General features: G+C 37.2%; 3 protein-coding genes across 4 annotated transcripts; 1 reads left to right on the forward strand and 2 right to left on the reverse strand.

Annotated features, from left to right (window-relative positions):
- Positions 1 to 544: 544 nt before the first annotated feature.
- On the forward strand, positions 545 to 8,257 carry fgb (fibrinogen beta chain). Its single transcript, XM_044342306.1, has 12 exons — positions 545 to 850; positions 1,454 to 1,548; positions 1,739 to 1,841; positions 2,324 to 2,392; positions 2,589 to 2,703; positions 4,188 to 4,294; positions 4,602 to 4,716; positions 5,262 to 5,381; positions 5,779 to 5,901; positions 6,086 to 6,180; positions 6,579 to 6,769; positions 7,606 to 8,257. Exons 1-12 carry the CDS (start codon positions 713 to 715, stop codon positions 7,841 to 7,843), a joined length of 1,509 nt encoding a protein of 502 aa, XP_044198241.1. The 5' UTR covers positions 545 to 712; the 3' UTR covers positions 7,844 to 8,257.
- Positions 8,258 to 9,594: 1,337 nt separating this feature from the next.
- Positions 9,595 to 13,543, reverse strand: LOC122974214 (fibrinogen alpha chain). The gene is made up of 4 exons (XM_044342190.1): positions 13,346 to 13,543; positions 12,018 to 12,201; positions 11,784 to 11,929; positions 9,595 to 10,652 (listed from the first exon to the last, which is right to left on the reverse strand). Exons 1-4 carry the CDS (start codon positions 13,460 to 13,462, stop codon positions 10,299 to 10,301), a joined length of 801 nt encoding a protein of 266 aa, XP_044198125.1. The 5' UTR covers positions 13,463 to 13,543; the 3' UTR covers positions 9,595 to 10,298.
- Positions 13,544 to 14,303: 760 nt separating this feature from the next.
- Positions 14,304 to 23,350, reverse strand: fga (fibrinogen alpha chain). 2 transcript variants are annotated; one of them, XM_044341965.1, is made up of 9 exons: positions 22,959 to 23,350; positions 21,175 to 21,279; positions 20,474 to 20,657; positions 19,653 to 19,798; positions 19,080 to 19,178; positions 17,743 to 17,907; positions 16,773 to 16,966; positions 15,967 to 16,697; positions 14,304 to 15,441 (listed from the first exon to the last, which is right to left on the reverse strand). In XM_044341965.1, exons 1-9 carry the CDS (start codon positions 23,013 to 23,015, stop codon positions 14,732 to 14,734), a joined length of 2,391 nt encoding a protein of 796 aa, XP_044197900.1. In that variant the 5' UTR covers positions 23,016 to 23,350; the 3' UTR covers positions 14,304 to 14,731. The 2 variants fall into 2 exon arrangements, with proteins under 2 accessions (XP_044197900.1, XP_044197899.1); XM_044341964.1 differs by having other exon boundaries at positions 15,967 to 16,966; positions 22,959 to 23,347.
- Positions 23,351 to 23,657: the final 307 nt, after the last annotated feature.

Here is a 23,657-nt window from a genome sequence, read left to right on the forward strand (position 1 = left end):
TTCAGGTTCCCAGTTGTGAGAATTATCAGCAGCTTTTTTGATCTCTTTGGTCTCAGGTCATGAATCAGGAAGGATTATTTCCCAACAAGTAGTTTATTGTTTAAACATGATTCCAGGAGTACAATTCTGATTGAGAAATATCTTTTACTTGTTTTGTTGGTTGATATATATATATAATATATTTATTTATATACATATTTTCCAGCCTGGATTAACTCTTCATGATTATTGCCTACACCTGATTTAAACCAGATAAATGTTTAAGACAATTCTGCAACCCCTGGGTTTATAAAAACATCTCAAACTAAATACATAATTCAGAACTTAATCTGAAAAACAATATTGCTTTTCTCAGTTTCTTTACATTTTGGAGATGGAACTAACTGGAAACTGCTTATAGACATATGTTCAGTAAATTCTGACTTATCAGTAAACTCTCTAGTTGTTTTTGCCCTTTTGTTCCTTCACAAACCTCAGCTTGACCGTGTAAAGCGATGACTCAGGTTGGGTAAACTGTCCCAGCAGGTATTGACCAATTTCCACAGATCAATAAAAGTGGGGGGAGGACATCCACACACAGAGAGAGAGACAGACAGAGGATAAATACTTGGTCAAATCACATTTGAGGGACAGGAAAAGAGGTGAAGGCACACTGAAGACAGCGGAGTGATTGACCAGAATTTGAGAAAAGTAACTTTATTGACAGTAGACAATGAAGACGCTACTGTTGCTGTGTGTCTGTGTGTTTGTTGCCTGGGCTCAGGACAAGCTGGACTATGATGAATATGACTTGGTGGTGAGTGAACGAAATTATTATCAAGATCCAAACACTTCAAAAGATACCGAATTTGTCAGACTGAATATCAAAGAAATGTGAACATATTATTACCCACAAAATGTCTATTTGATGGAATGACAGCCAAGAGTTTGAATATTTTAGAGTAAACATTATTAAAATATATATTATTGAAATTTTACTTGAAGGATCAGACTTTTTAGTTATTTTAGTTTTTGTGTTCCCCAAAATCAGGAAGCAGATTCAAAGTCTGTATTCATCATAATGCTAGAAATAGCATTCTTGAATTATATACCAATCAAATATCCAATTAAGTTAATCATTGTGTGATTATATATATATATATATATATATATATATATATATATATATATATATATATATTATAAGACAATCTAATCAATACTTCTATAGCACCAAAAGCACCAGAACTCACATCATAAAGTGTCCATTTACAATCTCAAACATGATAGAAAAAATTATATTTATCTTCCAGTGTGTTCACAGAAGTTTCCTGTTGTTTTCCTTTTATAGGACCCAGCAGCGGGAAGTGGAGGGGTACGTAGAACAAATATGCTTCACTTATTTTAGTTATGTCATTACTTTACTTCTGTCGTTCATCACGTCTTTTTTCCTCTTGTTTCATCGCATGCCCAGGCTCTACATGCTCGTGGTCACCGTCCAGTTTCGAGGGGAGGGGACAGGTACACCCCTAGCCAACATAACCCACCCCCTATAACCGGCACCGGCAGGTACGTTCACATGAAGACACATGACAAAAAAATAATAATAAAAGAAAGAAAGATAGACTGACAATTATAATACATTCTAATGCAGTCGTCCACACTGCAAACACTATCTGACTTCATATGATAATTAGTCATCAGTGTCTTTCAGTGTGTGTTTGATATGTTGGTGAAGTGTCTCTCACTCTGTGATCAGATACCGTGAACGCCAAACCCAATCCCGAGGCGGAAAACCAACCACCCAGGAGAAGGTGGAGCAGCCGGAGGCAGGAGGATGCACACACGCCTCAGAGGAGATGGTAGGAGGAGCCAGCCGTGGATGTGACATGTTTTAGTTCAGTAGTTCGGTGACGACAGAGTGCATAGATGATACAGTACTGCTGACCATTTTCAAAAGCATACCATTAGTTTGTAGACTGCTTGCTTCCAGACAGCCAGTGGTTTCAATTCATTTTAGGATGCAATGAAAATCAACAGACAGAAATTAAACTTTTTGTATTCCATAATTCCTTTAACATTAGTAATCCCTCATTATTGCTTTTTTGTGCTTAATTCTTCCGCAGTAATGACATAATAGTGACAAATGCTGGTGTAAGTGTTAATGTAAAGTATTCAGAACTGCCAGTAAATGGTTCTACAAGTAAAGATAGAACAACAAAAACTTATTTCCTGTTTGGAATAGTGAGCGATGATATAAAAGGAGAAAAAATAACAGTAAATGTTTTAAAAGTATTTTAGTCACAGATGTACAGAAAACTAACTACGTTTTTCTGTCCACCAGGGTGTTCTGTGTCCCAATGGCTGCGAGCTGAAGACCATGCTGCAGAAGCAGGAGAGGAACGTCAAGAGTGTAAATGAAAGCTCATTTGCTTTTTCTATTTTTCTATTTTTCCCTTCACTTCTTATTACCTTGTCTCGGCTTGTCACAAGAGCTTTTGTAGGGACCACAAATCAGGCTGGAAATCAGTTTCAACTAAGATTTTCTGTGTCAAAATTGGTCAAAATTTGAATGAACTGAATTGACTGATCTGTTGTTTTTCTCACAGAGCATCGTTGAACTCAAGCCTCAGGTGGATGACTTGACCCGCTCTACTAACAACATCTACAACTATGTCAACAGCATGTCCTTCACTCTGAGGGAGAGACAGAGAGTTATCGGTGGTAAGTGATGAAAAAGCATGCCTGATGATTTTTGTTCCATGAATAGTAAGAAAAGATAATACACCATGATGGCCTAATGTTGCATCAGCCTGATGATGTTGGTGAATTGTGGTCTTTGGAATGAAAAATGAGTCTGCCATTCCAAAAAGGTGCAAAAGTCAACATTTTACTTTACAGGTTGTTAATTTCTTAAGAATTTTCTGATCAATAAATTACAATTAATTGTTTGTATTGTATTTTAGTCAGGGCAGAGCAGGTTAGCTAAGCATGCAAAAATGTGAAATATGTCAACAACATATCATATACAGTATCAATAATAAAGTTTCCAATGATAAATTAATAACGGATGATAATTTCATTTAGATTAAATGAAACTTAAAATAAATATAAACCAAATACTGTAATTTCAAGTTAAAGACAACTTTTTTTTCTTTTTCAATTATTTACAATAATATGAGAAACTTTATAAAAGAGACTTTTTTTTTATAAAAGCATTGATTATTCCAAAAGCTAAATATTTTTGGGGGTAAAAACATTATTGTCTTTAAAAAAACATATAAATTTGTTCCAAATTTGCAAAATATATTGGGTATAACTTTTTTTGTGATGGTTCTTCCAAAAAGGCTATTACAACAGAAGTGGAAGCTCACTGCCAGCAAAAAGTATTTTTTCAGTTAGATTCTCCCTTTTTTAAATCATTTTTACCCCTAAAAATAAAGAATAAATAAACAATTTGAAAATTGCTCAAGCTTAAAACAAGAAAATTACCTGTATTGTATCTATAATGGTGATGGCTACTGTACATCACCATTGCCATCACATTAATTGTTTCTGTGTATCATCAGCATCATTGTCATCATCCCTGCCGACAATACTTTTATGTTCGGACCATAAACTTCAATCCAAAATATGGAGCCTTTTGTTTTAAGTGCTATAGGTTTTACTGCCAATGCAAACAAAAATGGCCTGAAGGGGCAACCCTGTCACGTGAAAAATGAAAATGTTTATTAAAGATTCTGATGTACACAAATCCCAAATGTGCACAAAAAACAGTTTGCGGTCTCAAAGGTGAAAATATTTGGTCTGTAAGATGCCAAAAATTGTGAAAATGCCTGTCACAATTTCCTAAATTCCTATGTGAAATGTTTATATTACTAGTTTTTTTCGACCAACAGTCCAAAACCCAAAGATATTTTTTAAAGTTTATAATGATATAAAATGCAAAAACAAAGAAATTGAATTGAAATGCTAAAACCAATTAATTTTTGGTATTTCTTGCTAGAAAAAACGATGCTAATGACTAATTGTTTCAGCTCTAGAACTATTACGTCAAATATCAGGGAGACTTGGATAAAGCATTAACATGGACTTATTGTGCGCTTATTGTGTTTGTACAATGTAATCATGTATAAAGACATTTTCTCATATCTTAGAATTTGTTTTCTATATTTCCCTTAATTTCCTCCATCTTTTCCTCCTCTCAGACAACAGCAGGGTGATGAGTCAGTACACTGATCAAGTGGAGGAACAACATGCCTACATCAAGAACACAGTCGACACTGTCTTCCCTTCCAACATCAGAATACTGAGTGTAAGTAAAGATGATACAGCTCAAACAAAGGAAACGTTGTGTATGTTGATGTTATGTTATTATGTTATGTTAAAATTCTAAAATGTTTCTTTTTTATTTGTAAGTAATAAAGTATCATCTTGTAAAGGTCTAATGTTGCATATAAATCAATCTCAAAAACAGACCAAAACAAAAAGAAATGTTTAAAATATACAAACAAAACTCAATGACATCACTTGAGAGGGATCAACAGATCCCAAGATCTGTAGTATCCAACCTCAAGACCGCAAACACTGTTAATGTACAGTATAATGTGTTGTGACTACAGGGGGTCCTGGACAAGATCAGGCAGAAGATCCAGAAGCTGGAGAAGGCCATCCAAGCCCAAAGGGAAGCATGCAAGGAGCCATGCACAACCAAATGTCCCATACCTGTCGTGTCTGGTAAGTGTGGGGCTTTTTAGTGCCCCCTAGAGGCTGTAACATTAATTAAATGCCACACTATGAAAGTTTTAGTGGACACAATCAAATGAAAGGTTGATCCTCTAGGGAACAGGAATGGGATCTATAAATGCTGTGATAAATGTGTTGATAGATAAGGACATAACCACCATCAGGTATCTATACTAATGGGGAAATACGGTCAGTAGTTACCTTGCTTTGGACCAAAGTATTGGACGGACAAATAAACAGACAAACCCACCAACATCGCCATCTTTAGGACCCATTGGTAAAAATACAACAGAAGTCAATAAAGTAGATTGTGTACATTCTTATTTTACCCCAGATACAAAAGTTACTTAAACTGCGAGTTGCTTCTGTGGTCTTTGACGGAAGATATTAGGAACACTAGCGGGACATATCAGACATCTAAATCATTAATATTCATCAGTTTCAATGTATATTTGTCAGCCCTTCATACAACAATCTAAAAGTATATACATGTACAGATATTTTTGTGTGTTTAACCCATCTCCTGCATGATTCAGGCAAGGAGTGCGAGGACGTCTTCCGTCGTGGAGGAAGAGACTCCCAGATGTATCTTATCAGGCCCGACGCCTTCTACCCTCCATACAAGGTCTTCTGTGATCAGACTACCCAGAATGGAGGTAAGAATATAAATTGTAGGCCACATACACTAATTCTTAAATGACTTGATTTGTTTCTGTACAAAAATCCAATTTTGACCTTCAATTTTCTTGACAGGTATTCCACATAGGTTTTAAAAGCCAGTCTAGTATTGACCCAGATTCTCAAGTATTTATAAAATTTTAACAATGTGAGAGCCCTGAAGGGTATGGATATGGGCAAATGGCTGGATACTCTTGAGAATAGCATACATTTTATTTTGTCAGAATTTAAAACAAGTCTATGTTTGAAGAGAGATTTTAAATGTATCAAAAGCAGACTTTAGATTTGTAATTGCTATTAGCGTATAAAACAGTATCATCTGCATAAAAGTGCACGTTTCAATGTACATTAAGAGAACCTCTTTTACTCTCCCAGGATGGCTTCTCATCCAGAGCAGGCTTGATGGCAGTGTCGACTTCGGCCGACGCTGGGACGATTATCGACGTGGTTTTGGAAACATTGCCTTTGATGTCGGCAAGGGTCACTGCCAAACTCCTGGTAAGACATTCACAATATAAAACCAGAGATGAGGGGTTGTGTTGAATGAGGCACAACCTACCTAGTGGGATGGAAACCATTTTATTATCTTAAACATGTATGTTGTATAGCTTTGACTTAATTTCTGCATTATTCCAGTAATTTGTGCTTGACTAGCATACCTTTCTCCTTCATCATGTAACAGGTGAATACTGGCTGGGTAACGATCGCATCAGTGAGGTGACCAAGATGGGCCCCACTGAGGTTCTCATTGAGATGGAGGATTGGACAGGAGCCAAGGTGAGTCATGAAGACTTCTAGGTCAGCCCTGGATGGGATTTTAAAGACATGAATCTTGTTAAAAATGAGTTTTGGTTTCCTATGGATGCACATGATCTTCTTTCATGGAAAACTTTGGATTCCGCATGGTTTACTCACTACATGCCAGCATGTAAATACTCAAAACAATGAATGAATTGCAGATTTTTGAACAATCTAATGTCTTTTAAGACTATTGCATGAATCCTCCACTATGTGCTACCCCTAACATCCTGTTTAGATTTTATTTTACACCCTTATACCTTTATAATGGTTTTACTTGACAAGTTAATCAGCAAATACAAGTTTTCCCCCTACCCCTTCTTCAAGTCTCTATTAGAAAGGAAAGACAACTTCTAATGGTTTCTTCTATCATTTAGGTCCACGCCCAGTATAGCCACTTCACCATCCAATCAGAGTCGTCCAACTACATCATGGCAGTTGATGGTTATTCCGGTAACGCTGGCAACTGTTTCCTGGATGGATCCTTGGAACTCTTTGGTGAAAACCGCACCATGACCATACACAACGGCATGCAGTTCAGCACCTACGACAGAGACAATGACAACTGGTAGGTGTCCTGTTTGTGAGCATGTTCAAAAGATTATGGTAACGGTTATAAAACCAACAAGTCCTCCAAACAAACCAACAAAATACATAATTTGCTTTACAAAACAACCCATTTGAGTGTTTTCTGATATGATGCCCTTATCAAACTTTTATCAGCATATTTTATTAGTCAAAAATCATTACAAAAATGTTTATGACAGTTTTCTGACGTGTTATCTCTACAGTAAAAGTTTGGTAATGTTTAGTTACAAAAACTACTCGGTGACTTATCTTTCATGACTGAAAGAAAACAAAGTTGACTGTGGGTCGGCAATGGGAAATGAACAGTAGTCTCTCGTGTCAAAATCACACTCCTTTAATACACTCACCCTGACCACCCTGTTTCAGGCTCTATATCAACTTTGTGCCACTTCCATCTTTGCTCTTGACAGACAACAATCATACTTCACACTGACACTATAGGATCTTATCACGAACATAGGCACTACAAAAAGTTCACACTGTTTAATGAAGAGACATATTTCTACCACCATGGTCGTCCTGTCTCATAATTGTCTAAAAACATCTTTAGTGAAGCTGTTTGTTCTATAGCAGAGCAGGGTTAAATAAAAGAGTCTGATAAGTGACAACAGCTTCATTCCCAGGTTAGCACTGTCAAAACTGTTTTCCATTTCTCAATGGCACGAATTCACATGTTAAAGTTAATTTGAACTTGCCATGAAAGATTTTGCCACAAAATACCACTGTTTCAAATGTTTGTGTGAAATGCTTTGTTTTCATGCAGTCATTTTATAAGTCAGTGTCAGACTTATCTCTGTCTCTGTTTGCTTTAACCAGGATCCCTGGCGATCCCTCCAAACAGTGCTCCAGGGAGGACGGAGGCGGCTGGTGGTACAACCGCTGCCACTCTGCCAATCCCAATGGCCGATACTACATAGGTGGAGCCTACACACGCCATATGGCCAAGCATGGCACAGACGACGGTGTGGTGTGGATGAACTGGAAGGGAAGCTGGTATTCGCTCAAGGCCATCAGCATGAAGGTCCGGCCTTTCTTTCCTAAGTCCGCCAGATAAACATGTCGGAGGGTTTCGGCACATATAACACGTACAGGACACCACCAGACAAACTGAGCCACCAGAATTATGATTTGTAATTTTCAAACAATATTGAAGTGTTTCTTTCATTTTGGCAGTAACCTGTATGTTGATGGACACAACACAGTTACACACAACTTATAAGTAAGAAATAAAAACACTGAAGATATAGAAAACAAAATTGTAAGAGAAAAGTTATATGCAGCACTAAGCTCATTAAACTTAATGTCAAATAAACTCATGTCTACAGAAAAAGAGAGAAACCTGACTGGTTGTGAGTAAATGTACTGTGATCTGTCCTTTCTTGTTATATGTGAAGCCTTCAGTGTGCACTACCAGGACAAGTTGATGCCAACTGTCCTCCGCTACTCAATAAACACATTGAGGAACATATTTTCTGTCTGGTCTGATTGTTATTTCACTGCACTTCAGGGACAATAGAAACCTCAAGCAGAACCCGGCTCTTGGTGGGCGGCCATCTGCTTTGACCGGTTGGGTTATTTCCATTCCTCAGGTGCCCTTGAACAAGAAACTAGATCCTCCCTGCTCCAACTTGTGAGAATGAAACAGAAAAATGTATCACAGAGAAATATAGAAAATTTGGATTCAAGACAAGTAAGAACTGACCACAGTGTAGGTGGTCAATACAAGTGAAATTTATCAATTTAAAGGTCTTCCTTTTTTCCACTGGAAATTGTCACTCATAAACTTGGTAATGAGGAACAATTTGATAAGAAACAGACAACATAGGATTAGGATTAGCAGAGGTTACAAAATTGTGTCTGTAATGCTTTATTTACTGATCCATGACCCTGTTTACACTTGGTTTTAAAATGCGCCTTGGGTGATCAGATCACAAGTGGACAGTGCTAAATACAAGTATAAATGACCACCAAGACGCACTGTGATCTGATCCCTCAAACCACTTACCAAAGTGGTCTTGGATGCATTTGGCCACATATCTTTTGCAGCGCAAACGCTAACGCGTCCTAATGCATCTCCGGCAAGGATGTAAGAGGAAAATATATCATCAATGCAGGACGTGGTCATTTTGGTGACAGCGCACCAATGCCAAATGACTTTGCCCTGCCAATCTTAACATTTGGAATAGCCTGTACATGTATATTAGTTCTTGAAACAGTTTTGTTTTCTTAGCTAGCCCGTGTGAAACAAATCTGGAGCTTTTCTGGTGACAGACTGACGTAAAAACTGTACACAGGGCCCTTTGACCTCCTAGTGGAAGTGACATAGGCAATAACGAAATCTGTGGTAACTCAAGTGGTCAGATGGACACCTTCGAGACACACTGTGATGTGTTGTGTCTCAGCTGTCCACTTGTATTTGTATCACCAAAACGCATTTTAAAACAACATGTAAACAGCCTCTAAGATCCTACAACTAAAATGACTGAAGAAAAACACACAGTGAGTTGGATACAAACAGAAATGATGATTTTTCATGTAGACGGGGAAATAAAAAATGTAACGGAGGAAGAATGAGGAGTCTGTGAATTCAGGGCTAATATTCAAATCAGTGTAGTCACTGAACAGAACTAGGGGTGCAACAGATCACAAAACTCAGTTTGGATCGTGTCACGGTTTTGAGTAACGGATCCGATGTTTTGGAGTGGCAGAAAAATTAAAAGGGAGACAAATATAACTTTGCTTTCCATTTATTCTGTAAAACAGAGAAAATACATGGTTAATATGTAAAGTCTATCATTATTATATTCAAAGTCTTCCAAAAGTCATCAAAATTGAGGAAAAATGCTGTTTGAGGTGTTTTTCAACCATAATTGTTTTAGTTTGAAGTTAATGTTAATGGTTATCAAATGAATAACTAATATTTCATAAAGTTTTACCTTTTAACCATTATATTACAGGCGGCTAATAGAGGAATAAAGACAAAAGGTATTTAAATTTATAACATTGCAGCTATGATAGAAAGTGAAGTTCACTTTACATAATACCTCTATAAATGGTTGTGATTTCATTCAGTATTTTGCTTTGTTTACATTTTATTTTGATGTGATTTTTGGAAAATGGATTTCAAATTTCTGAAAATGTTTTCATTTGCTGTAGAGATTAAATATCCACATAAAATACTTTACATTAGAAAAATCCGGACTACCATCAACATGGCAACAGTTGCACTTAGCCACAGCTTTCTTGAACAAGGAGGTGTTCATTAGGCACAAAAATGGTACTCTAAACTTTCCAATGTTCATCAGAGACACTCTGTCGCACTTTAAACTGTAACCATGAACTGCAAACTGTAAACAAACTATAACCTTGTAAACAAAAATAAAAACATTAATTATATTTATTTGGAAAGGCCTTTTCAAAAACCAAGTTACAAAGTACTGTTGACATTAAAAATCCTGCAGAAACAGTGTTGCTTCCTTCCTTTAACTGTCAAACCCTCCTCAGTCAAACTATTCCAAGTCCAGCCCTGCAAGATCAAGATACTCAAAATCAGATGATTCTTCCAGTAGTTCCTCCAGAACAACCTGATTCTGTCCGAGGTCCTCAAACTCCGTCAGCAGTTCTCTCTTAACCGTCGGGATGGTCTTATATTCTGGAGACGGTGCCATGCCAATGTCTACAGGCTGCAGCTTGATATGTGGGATGACTTCAGGGGGCGTAGCAGACTTCATTTTCTGGCTCATAGTCTTGTCCATCTGGTCCATGTGAGTTTGGAGCGTTTGATAGCTGGGATGATCGACGCTGAACGGTAGAGCCGACCGGCAGGAGCCACGGCAGGCTCGCAGCTTCATGTCAATGTCCACCTGATAAGGTAAACAAGATGGTGAGGTGATCAATAGCAGCGGAAAGAAGATTAAGCCTCGATTAAGGCAAAAATCATGATCATGATTATTTTGGTTAATACTGAGATCACGATTATTTAACACGATTAGTCAGTGACTTTGGAAACATCATGTAATTATTGAACTTTTACAAAAAACATGTCTTCTTAAAGGTGGATTTCCTTGAACTTTAAATGTACTTCAACAGAAAAACAAATACATAAATACATACATAAAAAAAAATAGATAAAACAAATAAATTATACATTTTTTAAATAAATAATACAAAAATAATAATAATAATAATGATGAATTAGATTAAAATAAATAAGATCAACTATGTTGTAGTGCACTTCCACCACTTACTGAAAAATACTAAACATATAATATATAAAAATAATAAATAGTTGAGATCATATTATTGTGTGATTGTTAAGATACATGTTGTGCATTTTGATCAATACTAAAATGATTGTTTATCATGGTACTTTGAGAAACAAGAGGTTCGACAGAAATCCTTGACTTGTTTCATCCTGCAGTGTGTTTACATACACTTGAGTAACCAGCAGCCTGTCGTACGAAGCAGGATTTGGGGTCAGCTAGATAAAGTCAGGTTTAACTCTGGGTTTTCAGGGTTACGACGATGGTTCACTTCTCACTGGGGGACATCGCCATGGTAACTTACACTGAACAGCTAACCTGCTCTGGATCAGGTTAGCAATGATCATTTCTACAGGATCCCAACATGGACAAAAGTCCTGAGTTACAATGAAGTGACGAGTGAAAAAGATCAATATATATTTTTATAAGTCAGTAGAAACATTTTGTTTGAGACTTTCTATTTCCACTCTGGCCTAAAATTGTCCTTTGTGGGATGCCACATTTAATGAGGAACAATTGAAAAAGTACACAAAACACACAGGCTTAAAAGAGGAGGGAAATCGGTTGAGTTCCCCTTTAAACAGAGCAGGAGCTACGCCATTAAGGCCGTCTCTCAAGGCAAGTCATTAGAGAAGGGAATGACCTTCACCGTCAAAGCTAGAAATTACTGACATTACTTGTTTTGACTGAGACTTGACACATTCTGTTTTCTAACCTTTCCTCACACCTCACCTCGCTTCGGTACAATTCCTTGATCTGCTCCTGAACGTCGCCGTGAAGCTCCTTGAGTTGCAGCGACAGGCTGGCTGATCGTTTCCGTAGTGACGTGAGGTTTCTGGCCAATCCTTCGGCATAATCGACAAACTTCAGATCCGACGCTGAAGAAGAAGTACAGCATTTATTAGTCAGCGTAACTTCTTCTTTTGTCAAGAACTCCCCAAACCAAACATCACCAGTGAGACTCACTGTGTCTGTTGACTAGGACTCTCCGGTTGTAGTTGTAGATGTTTGTCATCGTCATCATGGACTTCTCAGCTGCGTCTTCATACATCTTTGCAGTCTTACACACCTTTCTCAGTTTTTTCTCCACCTCATTCTCCATCTGCAAGATCAAACCCTGGAGTCTGCAGCCAGAGGGGCACTTAAAATCCTTTGGAGAAGAACGTGAGGGTTTACAGGTCAATCTAAGACTGTGTATACAAGGGTTGGAGACCTTTTCTATAAAGCCAAAATTATGTGGGCAACCTTAACTGTTTTTCATGGTTGGGTCTAGGACCCTTTGTTCCAATGATGCTGCAACATGCAGTGATATTTTATGCAATAGTTTTCTTCCAACTTTGTATCAACAGTTTGGTGTTTTTTGGCCATTATTTATTTGATTTAATCTTTTATTTTATTGTAATCATGTTTTAAAATGTTTTTTTTCATTCTTATGTATTTTATTTGTCATTGTCATATAATTTTTTAATGTAGTTTTTATTTTAATCTATCTTTACTTATTTTTAACCTATTTAAATAGTTTTATCATTATTATTTTCATTATTTTTATTTCTTGTGTGCATTGGTCTCAAATTGTTTTACTGTTTACATTTGTACTCTTATAGTCAGCTTGTCAGTCATCTGTAAAACCCTGAACAAAAAGTGCTATACAAGTAAACTTTGATTGATTGATTGATTGATTGATTGATTGAATGTTTGTGGGTTCATGTACGGTATATAATCTTGCTGATATCAATTCAAAGTCAGTTTTAAGGATAGAGAAAATAGTACCCTTGGTCAATGTGGTTGCTCATAAATTTTGTTAAGATATTTTTCCAAAATCAGACCTGTTTATACTTCTTAACTGGATTTTGTCCATAATCTTGTGTTGCATATTAACTGGATATTGTGTTCACTCATGTGTAGTGTGTGGCCATTGTATTTGTCTGATTATATTGTTTGTCTCTCTTGGAAAAGAGATTTTAATCTCAATGAGACTTTTTATCTGGATAAATAAAGGAAAAAGAAAAAAAAGATAAATAAGTAACTTTTTATTAAATATCAGATTTTAACTGTGTTGTGTTGTTTGCCTTTGTGTGTGTACAAGGTGGGGACATAAATCTTTTTACACATTGTGGGAACTCAAGAAAAAGAAAGTCCCCATAACAGAAATCATTATGTTTTAGGGTGAAGACTTGTTTAAGGTTAAGGTAAGATTATGGTAAGTCTCCAGGAAATGAATGTAAGTCAATGTAATGTCCTCTGAAATGATGGAAACACAACTATGTGTGTGTGTGTGTTTACATATTTCTTACCCAGTCATCATCTGAACACAGAGGGCTGCTTGATTTTGCTCGACAGCCTAGCCTCCTGTATGCCCGGGTGGTTCTGAGGGATTGTCGGCCATCTTGACTCGGCTGCCTCGGCCTCATACACACTGTAGACCATAAACAAACAAAAACATGTCTGTGGTGAGTTCACCTTCAACTGAGCTCTAATTCAAACATGTCATTGCAAATATGAAATGTGATTGGCAGTAGTGTGGAGTAACAGTGTGTTTGTCTCTGTCATGTTTGGACAGAATCGAGGTCTCACTGGATGTTTTTTTTAATGATTACTTTTTGAAAATGATGAAGAAGGTTTAAAACATTGTGATTTGTTGTTTCTCTACGGTTATTTTCAATCTCTATTCTGGTCCACTCCATTAACATAGTAGAATTTATGGCTGAGCTGTTGTATTGGATTGCATTAGATTGCACAGGTGTTCCTAATAAAGTGCTCGGTGAGTGTAGGTTCGTGTAGTTTGATGATGTTTTTTGGGATTAGGGATGTATAGCTGAATATCGTTTGCATAGCAGCAGTATAATGAAAACTACGTATCTGCCCAAGGGAAGCATATGTCAGGCAAACAAAATGGGATCTCAGACAGAACCTTGGAGTGCCGAGCTTCACTGGAATTTATGTAAATTTGGTGAATTTGACACATTTAAAAAGCTGTACACATTAAGCATAGGCTGTATTTAATTAAAGCTGATGATCTGCTGATATAAAATGTTATTTTCCAAAAAAAAAATACATTACAGATAATAAAGATTGTTTCCAAATGTAATGATTATATTTTTATTTTCATGTGTATTATCTTGTAACAAAATCTATTTTGTAAATTTTTCAATTGTCTTGTAGTACATAAATATATTATATGGAAAGTACAGTTTTTAGTTTTTACATGATGTGCTTCTTTACACTGAAAGACCACCACAAAACACGGTTATCTGAAGTGAACATTGAATCTTTATTGATTGAGCAGAGTTCATTGCTCTGTACAGACTTGGGCAACAGGGAGAACATCAGGTCACTCTAAGAACACTGGTTAGATAACGATAGCAAACAGGTCAACGACGTTTACACAAAGTGTGGACAAAAATAAGACTCAACAAAAATACACGTTAACACACTGACACTGTTTGACATGATTTTGAAATCCCATAATGATTTACGAATAGATCAACAGTCTGCAAGGTCTGAAAGGCTGTAAACCACCTTTGATTTTTGTCCTCAAATATTTATTTATTCTGGGGTTCAGTGTGTCACTACAGGGTCTTCTGTTTTACTTCTCTTATTTTATTCCCTTGTTTTTTGTGCCTTGCATAAAAGTATTTATTTGACAGGTTTTTCCTACGTTTCCCCTTCTCTATGTCCCGTTAAAAAGCAGCTGGTCGGATAAACATCCTAACAGTTTTCAGGCTATAAGTGGCCGGTTTGTACGTCACCCAGATGACTCCATTTTCAATCTCATATGGCGTGTTTTTCTCTGGGTTGTATGAACCTCTGTAATAAATCCCATTTAAGTTAGCTGACTGACAGTTGTTGTACCACCACCCACCCCCAAACATTTCTGCGCAATTTTCCTCCCACTTATCATTGTCTCTGTCAAAGGTGCTGAATTTCATCCCGTTGTGCGACAGATAAGATGCCATATCAGACTTAGGCATCACCAGAGCATCTCCGGCGTCCCCAGTGTACCCAGAAACATGCAGCGGGTATCCCTCCTCCTCAGAACCAACCCTGATTATGTATTCAGCACTGGCTATGCCCCCTTCCCAATCCTCCAGCTCCACCTTCAGCATGGTCTCACCCTGATTAGTCAACAGGTGGAGGTTCTTATTGCCTAGCCAAAACTCCCCCTTGCCCTGCTCATTGACTGAGCCAAACCCTTTGCGGTATTCAGCCCAGGTGCGGTTGAAGCTGAGCATACCACTCTCTCTTTGCTGGACTAACAACCACCCACCCATTAGCCCCTCCTGCTGGCAATAAACCTGCACTACCTCTGTGGACTCCGTGCCGCCGGGTTTGATCTTAAACAGGCCGTTCGTTTCCCCTTTCAGGTGGTTCTGGTAGGCTTCAACGCAATCTGCAAACAGAGAGGGGCACACCGCAGACCGCGAGTTAGCTTGGAACGGCTTGTTCTTTGGCTCGGCTAGTTGAAATTTTCTGCAAAGGAGTGTTAACGGTCACTTTCTCTGCAGAGTAGCTAACACTTGCCCCAATCAGCCCCCTTCTCCAACACATTTTTGACATTTGGAAGATCAGCAGGTTTTTGTGGCACCTATCTATTTTTATTCATGTCAGTATTTCTTCTGTTTTCCTCAAAACTACAAAGCATTAATGGCCCAGAAGTTTTCTCGTAGACTTACATTTCCATAAAATACTTTCAAAAGTGTAGATCTTAACATTGCAATTAACAACATCACACTGAATATTTTTTAAAAAAATCAAAAATCTTTAATCCCCAGCAACAAACAATAACAATTACTCTGTTCACTTCTGATTTTTGGTACATAGGGCTAGCTAGCAAGCTAGCTAATGCTAACACATGCTGTCTAGCTGAACGCTCTGTTATGGACAGATGGCAGATTTTATTCCGATGATTCGGTACCTTTTCCTATATAATCAGCTTGTCGCTCGAAACGCGTGCTCTTCACACTCCGGGCGTGGAAATCGGGCATGTCATCTTCTACGTGGCCCATCATGAACGCGCCAAGGTCAATCCCGCCGGGTGGTCCAAATCCAAAGTCACGTCTGTCATCTGCTAAGAGGCTTCCCTTGGCACCACCAGCGTGCATGGTCTTGGTGGACCTAGAGGAAGAGGAGGAGGAGGAGGATGTGTGGCTGAGGCTGGGGAAGAAGGCGCCCATTCCTCCCTTGGTGAGGTCTGTCGCCCCTTGGCACTCGGGGCCTCCCTCCATCACCTCCTCCGTCCTTTCCACTGGCCCATCCTTCGTGTGGACGATGGTTCTCCTGACGCTCTTAGTGCAGGAGACGCTTTTGGTGGACACGTGGCCTGTACTGGGTTGTGCTCCACCCATGCCAAAGAAATCACCGTCGCCCCGTCCCCCAAGCTCAGTGATGGATTTAGATGGTTGGGAGGAATGGGAGGAGGATGAGTATGATGTGGAGGAATGGGAGGAGGATGAGAATGGTGGTTGGGAGGAATGAGAGGAGGATGAGAATGGTGGTTGGGAGGAATGGGAGGAGGATGTGTATGATGGTTGGGAGGAATGGGAGGAGGATGAGTATGATGTGGAGGAATGGGAGGAGGATGACAATGGTTGTGTGGAGGAATGGGAGGAGGATGAGTATGATGGTTGGGAGGAATGGGAGGAGGATGTGTATGATGGTTGGGAGGAATGGGAGGAATGGGAGGAGGATGAGTATGATGGTTGGGAGGAATGGGAGGAGGATGAGAATGGTGGTTGGGAGGAATGGGAGGAGGACGAGAATGAGGTCGAGGACGAGAACGATGACGAGGACGAGGGCACGGATGATGATGATGATGAAGATGTAGACGGAGAGTAGGAAGTACCTGGAACCTTGGAGATGCTAGCTGGGGATGAGCTGGAGCCTTCCTCCTCTAGGATCAATTTGACAGTTTTCACCTGAGAAATAGAGGAGAAAAACTTTAACATGAATATTTGTCCTTCTAGAAATTAGATGTAATATGTTTTTGTATTAGACTTTACATTAGTTTCACACTTTTTCTAAATCAATAAACAAAAAGCAGATTCAAACAGGAACAAGAAGTAGATGAGGGTTAGGGTTAGTATATTCTATTCTGTGTTATGATGACTTATTTTTAGTGCTGACACAACTTCATACAAGGGTAACTGAAAGATATGAATGGATGTCAATAAATGTAGATGTGACGTAGGAAAACTGAAGGATAATGTTGTTAATATTGATAACTGATTCATTGTTTTTTGTCATTTTTTTAAGCCAAAATGACCAATATTCTCTATCTCCAGTTTCTCAAATGCCAGGATTTTCTGCTTTTCTCTGTTTTATATAATTATAAACTGAATATCTTTGCCAGGTGAGTAGTATCAAAGCCTCTTTTCATGGGATTAACAAGAAGAAGAAACACCAGCCTTATCCTTGAACAATGTCCAACTTTCATTAGGTAAAATTCACGAATGGTAATTCATCAGGTAACTTTCATAAGGTAAACGTACAGGATTTTTTTGTTCTTACACATATATGAAGTGTTACGATGTAAACCAACATAATTTGATTGTTAGTCTTGTGTGAAATAACAAATGTGGATTCATGGAGATTCCAAGACTGGACAAACCTACTGGTGATGCCACGTGAATTAAATATTACCACTGACTTAACTGTAAAACTGATATTGACATTGTTTTTACTGCTTCCTCACCTCAGGGAACATGTCTTGTCTCTGCTCTGCTGCCGCTCCACTAATGACGTCCTTGGACTTGAAGACGGTGTCCACATCCACATCCTTCAGCTGCCTGCTCTTCATCACGTACAGTGTGCCCACAGACTCGACGCTCTGAGCCGCATGGGTGTCCAGCTGGTCAACCTGGGAAATACACAGAGATGAAGTGTCATCTTACCAAACTAAATAATTCAATCTATAAATGTGAGAAACTTGGTAAAGTATCCACAGAATCCAATGTAGATTTGTGAGGATGTTTGGTGCTTTAACCCCCTAAAACACATAGCTTTTAATACATATTTTTTATGAATTGCCCATCAGTCATGATATCAAAAAATAAGCAGCTGAGAACTGTCAGTATCTTTTTGTTAAACTATATCAGGTTTGTACAAAAAATCTCAAGTCACACAAACAAAAGAAATAAGTGCTCTATACTGAATTGGACCAAAACACCCTGAGGTGTTGGATGCAAGGCTGCAGAGCTTCAACCAAAATTATAAATCAGAATTAGAGCTGAATTTATACACAAAATTATACCGTGCATTAGTGATACAAATTGTCTTTTAGGTGAGAAAAAAATGCCATAGTCAGACCCGAGAGGACAAACACCCCCTTTAAAAAGTGCCTTAATCACCTCTTAAATCTGTAAATAAATCTCAGAATTTATTGCCACAGATTTCCCTGAATGTGCAAAACATGCAGCAGATAGCTTAAATAAACATAAAGTAAGTCATTCAAACTTGTAAACTTCAATCAGTTTATTTCTTTTAGGAATACAATTCCATATTTTTTACCTCTTTCTCACTTCCTGCACATTTTACCTTACTTTAAATATAAATGGCTTTGTGGTATAAAATTTAGCAGTTATGTTTATGTTGCGGTTATGTTGGTAGTGAAATCAAAGAAAAACTATAAAAGATGATCTTAGACTCCAAACTTTTTGACCAAATAGTTCTAGAAACTAAACTCAGGAACTAAACTAGGAATCAAAAGTCCCCTTCCTGTTAGCATTTCCACATCTGAGGAACTGTGAAGATTGGGCAAATTAGACCAATAACAGAAAAAAAAAACAATGGAGACATTTGAAAGCAAATATCTTACACAAGGAAACAAAAATACAGAGTAATGTGTTGTACTTAAATATGTTGACTCTGATGTTTGAATTTCGTTCACTAGCGTTGCACTCTTCAGTGAGTATTAAAACCGGAGCTGGGACTTTTTAGGGGCCAGAAACTCTGGTGGTCCCTCCGCTCAAAATGCAGGTAACGTTCCTGAAATGGTTCCTAGGTGTAGGGAGAAGTGAATTAGGTCCTTACCTGTTTCTGAAGCTCCACGTAGGTGCTCTTGTCGAGCTGGTACTCAGTATAGCTCACGCAGGATCCTTTGCAGGAACGGAGCTTAATGTCGATATCAACCTGACAGAGGAGACAAAGAGTTGGAAATATAGTTAACGGTTTGATATGTAGATGGTATGTGTGTACAAGCTCTGCGGCAAGAGCAAACCCCCTTTTTGGTTTGAAATACATTTAAATTTGTTGTGAATGTTTTCATTTTTTCTTCATAGTTTTTTATTTGTTTACTTATTTTTCATCTCTGCTTCCAAAGGGTATAGTGTGTAATGGGAAGGTGGGTACAGGTTATTTATTATTGATACTTATTGTTCCTTTTATGAGTGCACTCTGTGTTAAGTTCCTGAACCCTCACCAAACTAGATAGGACAATGAAATAAAAAAGTTGGTACACAAAAAAATATGTTTACACGCACCACCAGTACAGAAGTTCTTAGTTTCTTGTCATTCAGTAAGCTCAGGTGTGCTGCTGGGAGGTTAGCTAAACCTCGAGCATATTAAATGTAAACCTGTACTTTTGTCCCTGATGTGTCTCCATACCTCCATTCTCTGCATCTCGATGACCTGGTCTTTGACTCGGTCCTTCAGAGCGCTCAGGATCCTCAACTGTCTGTCGATCTTGATCTTCATGTCTATGATTCTTTGACGCAGATTCTGGGCCAAGTCGTAGTAGCTGTTGTCATTACCTGGTTGAGAAGGGAACATGGATAAATGGATGAGTGGGATAATATGCAGGCAGGTAGACCATGAGGGGTATTTGATATCAAATCCTAAATAATTTTCTATAATTTGAGGGGAAGAACAAAGTAAAGACTTAAATGTCCTTCTTCTATTGTTTTATTGAATTTGAATCTATAAATAACAGGATCTCTATTTTAAAAAATGTGGCATTTTTTATATTATGTTCAATATTCACAGTCAGACTCATTAACCGTTTATCTGTAACAAGTTTCAATGTCAAAGCTGGACCTACTTCAGTGTCAGGACTGTATTCTAAATTTAACTCCAGTAGTTCCTGACCTTAATACAAATCCATTTCTAGTTTTAACACACATCTCAACATATTTTGCATGTTTGTATGTATTATGAGAGTCAAAGACTTTGTTCATTTAAATATTTTTTGAGACCTCAACAAGCAAGACTTGAGAATATTTAAGAGTCAGTAGAAATCAACAAAACCGCCCAAACTACTCATGAAAATGATTATATTGAGTTGATTGATTGATTCAGTTTGGTTCAAAAAAGCTTCTGTGTTCATATGAATTTAATGTCAAATTTTGTCGTTTTCTTAGGTTTAAATTGAAACTCGAGCTGTCAATGAAGTAATTCCTGGGGAAAAGAAATGACAAACACAGACTAACCAGAATCAATAGTGAGTTTCTCCTTCAGGTAGTCGTAGGTCTGTTTGGACACCTGGTCGGCAGAGCGGTGCTTGGCCTTGTACTGATCCAGGAGGCTGCGGATCTTCTCGATTCTCTTCAGGTGGCTGTGGTCGTATTGATCCAACAGACCTTGGATCCTGCAGCCCGATGGGCATTTAGGGCCCTGATGGAGGACAGGAGAAACAGAGGGAGAGTCAAGTGGAGTGGTGGGAGATGATGAATAAAGTTTCAGAGTAAAAGAGAAAAAGATGCTTTAACCTCAGGACTTTTTACTCATTAACACGTTTTTGCTTCACATAACAATCCTTTTAACTCACACTAAAATCTTACACTGGATTAGAAAAGTAAGATTAAGTCAGTTAACAATTGACAGCTTTTACAGCTAATTGTTCCTGGAAATGAAAACCTTGCTTTTGTCTACTTCTGTCTGAAATCAAAAATATTACCATGAATTTTGAGGGTAAATCTGCCACTGTTATCAGTGCTAACCCTAACCCTAACCCTAACCCCTGCATCTGAAGATACAGCTTTAAAAAACATTTTTCTTTTGGTTCTAACTCTCTAATATTTAAAATCATAAGGCTAAAATTTCAGCTCAGGTAAAATGTGATGCGTCATTATTGTTGTTGGTTTATGGAAAGAAAGAAATGGAGAAAATGAGGAATAAAGGTATTAAATACCCAATCATCATCTGTGCAGAAAGGCCACTCCCTCTGAGTGGCACATTTATCGCCTCTGGTGCCCTGCTCCACTGGACGATTTCCCCTGGGGTTGAGTTCCGTGCCCTGGTGGGAGAGAAATAATCAGTATTTTTTTTGCTGTAACTATCACAGTTCATTTTTCACTCAGTTCAGTTTAGTTTGGGGTACTATGGGCAGAAGAAATGTATTAAAATAAAAGTTTTTTGATGGGGATTTTTCATGTAAACAGGTATCATCAAGTAAAAACGACTGCAATGCATTCTCACCATATGTTAAGCAATAACACAGACAGAAGGACATAGTAGCACACATCATAAAGCCACCAATCATAAAAAAGATAAAACATAAAACAAGCTGCATAAAACCAAAATTGTATACAGCTGGATGGAAACAATTACAGCATTACAGCATTTCTTGCATACATTTATATAAATATATGTAATTCATATGAATATAAGTATAAATCTGTATCATTTTAAAATAAATCTCTAAATTATATGAATATCTTTGCAAATCTAAATTATAAAGATATAATTATAAATCTGTATAACTTTAAAATATACATTATGTATATATAATTTATTTGTAATTTAATAAATTATATAGATATAAATCTTTATGTTATATAAATATTATTAGAAATCTCTAAGTATAAATCTCTAATTATATATATTACAAATTATGAGGAGATCATACTTTATAATTGAAGTCTAACAAAAAAAGCTTGACAACGCTCAAGTAAAAAAGCTAAAATCTTTTTAAAATAATATATTAATTTTTTTCATGTTCCTCCACTCCCCAGTCACTTACCATAACTACCATTATTATAGAAAGCATGATAACCATTTACTTGCTTGAATTATATAAATGTACAGTATAAAAAAACAGTAATATGTATGGATATAAGTGGGCGGACGCAGGCTAAACATATCTGTTTACTTCCGTTGAAATAGACTCATGGTATATACAAAAAGATGAATAACAGAAGTTCATATGATGACCAGAGATGAATAGACAGCTAGTTTGGTTAGCCAACGAATTGCTACAATCGCTAATTGATCATTAATTTCTGAGGTTATTATTAAGTTAATTTAAGATGTTTTAGGAGAGCCACACTGCTTGCCTGGTTTTTGTTTTGCCGGATTCACATTTTCTGAATCTCTACATTGGAGGCTGCAAGTTTGCATGACCTACAAATCAAAATTATGAGAATAAGACCCACGTTGAAAAATACCGTATTTTTACCAGAGGTAATTCTACTGTTTTTTTTTACATGATTTTTATTATATAAATTATGCTCAAATGTAGTTTATTTCTAATTAACTTATTTCATAAATGACACATTTTAAAATCTATACCAAACATTGGCTAATAATAATAATAAGAAATGTCTTAAATCAAATGAGCACCTTTCTTGAGCAGATTACAAAACGTGCCAGAGAGAAAATCAAATCACTTTAATTGATTATAGACTTATTACTTTTAAACGCTTTTTATTGGGTTGTAAACCACTTTGCAGCTTTGTTTTGAAAACTGCTATATAGCTAAAAATTATCATTATTTAAAAAACAGCTATATGGGACAGAAAGTAACACAAAAAAGATTAAAACATAAAATCCTAAAATGTTTACAAAAATAATTTTTAAAAGAAAATGTGTAGCATAGTTTTGTTAATAAAGGTCCCATAATTTCAACAAGATATATCTGATTTCTGTGTGTACTGTCACTTTAAAAGTATCAGTGTAATCTGATGTGAGACTCACCAGAGCGGAGGCCACAAAAATCAAACCGAGACAGACGAGTAAATTGCGCCGTTCCATCTTTGTTTCGGCTGTTCTTCCTCTGTGTGTAAAGTCTGGTTGTCGAATGAATCTCTCCAGCTGCTGTCAGATCATTTTAAGCCTCCTGGTTCAGTTTGACAAAGCTGTGACTCATCAGGGTTTGGAAACGTCTGTCAGGTCAGATCAGAGTTGGGTAACCTCTGCTGTTAGCTCAGATCAATGCGGAGGCTTGTTTGTCGTACTGTGAGTTCAGATGCTACAGAATTTACTGGCAGTTGATCCAGTATGTTTTCTTAAAGCAAATAGTGACAAACAGCGCTGATAATAATAAGTATGAGCCAGAAATTAGTCATCATGCAATAATAAATTAATCAATCAAAGAAAATAAATAACACAAATATCACATCAAAAACTCAAACATCATTTATGAGTGTTTAGTCAGTTGGTTTTATGGTCACTATTAACTTATTTTTTTGATCAGTTTTACCTCTGTTTTATTATAAGTGAAGTACTTTGAATCGATATCACTCATATCTGTACAGTAAATATAAAAGGTAGAGTCAGGAGACAGTTACTAACAAACTACAGACTAACAACACATTACACAGTATCTTTTTTGTTTAATGCTTAACAAAAATCAAAGTGTAAAAAAAAACAAGTTGTGGTTTTATGGGATTTCTG

The sequence above is a fragment of the Thunnus albacares genome, chromosome 22 (assembly GCF_914725855.1).
Source record: "Thunnus albacares chromosome 22, fThuAlb1.1, whole genome shotgun sequence".
Classification (NCBI taxonomy): domain Eukaryota; kingdom Metazoa; phylum Chordata; class Actinopteri; order Scombriformes; family Scombridae; genus Thunnus; species Thunnus albacares.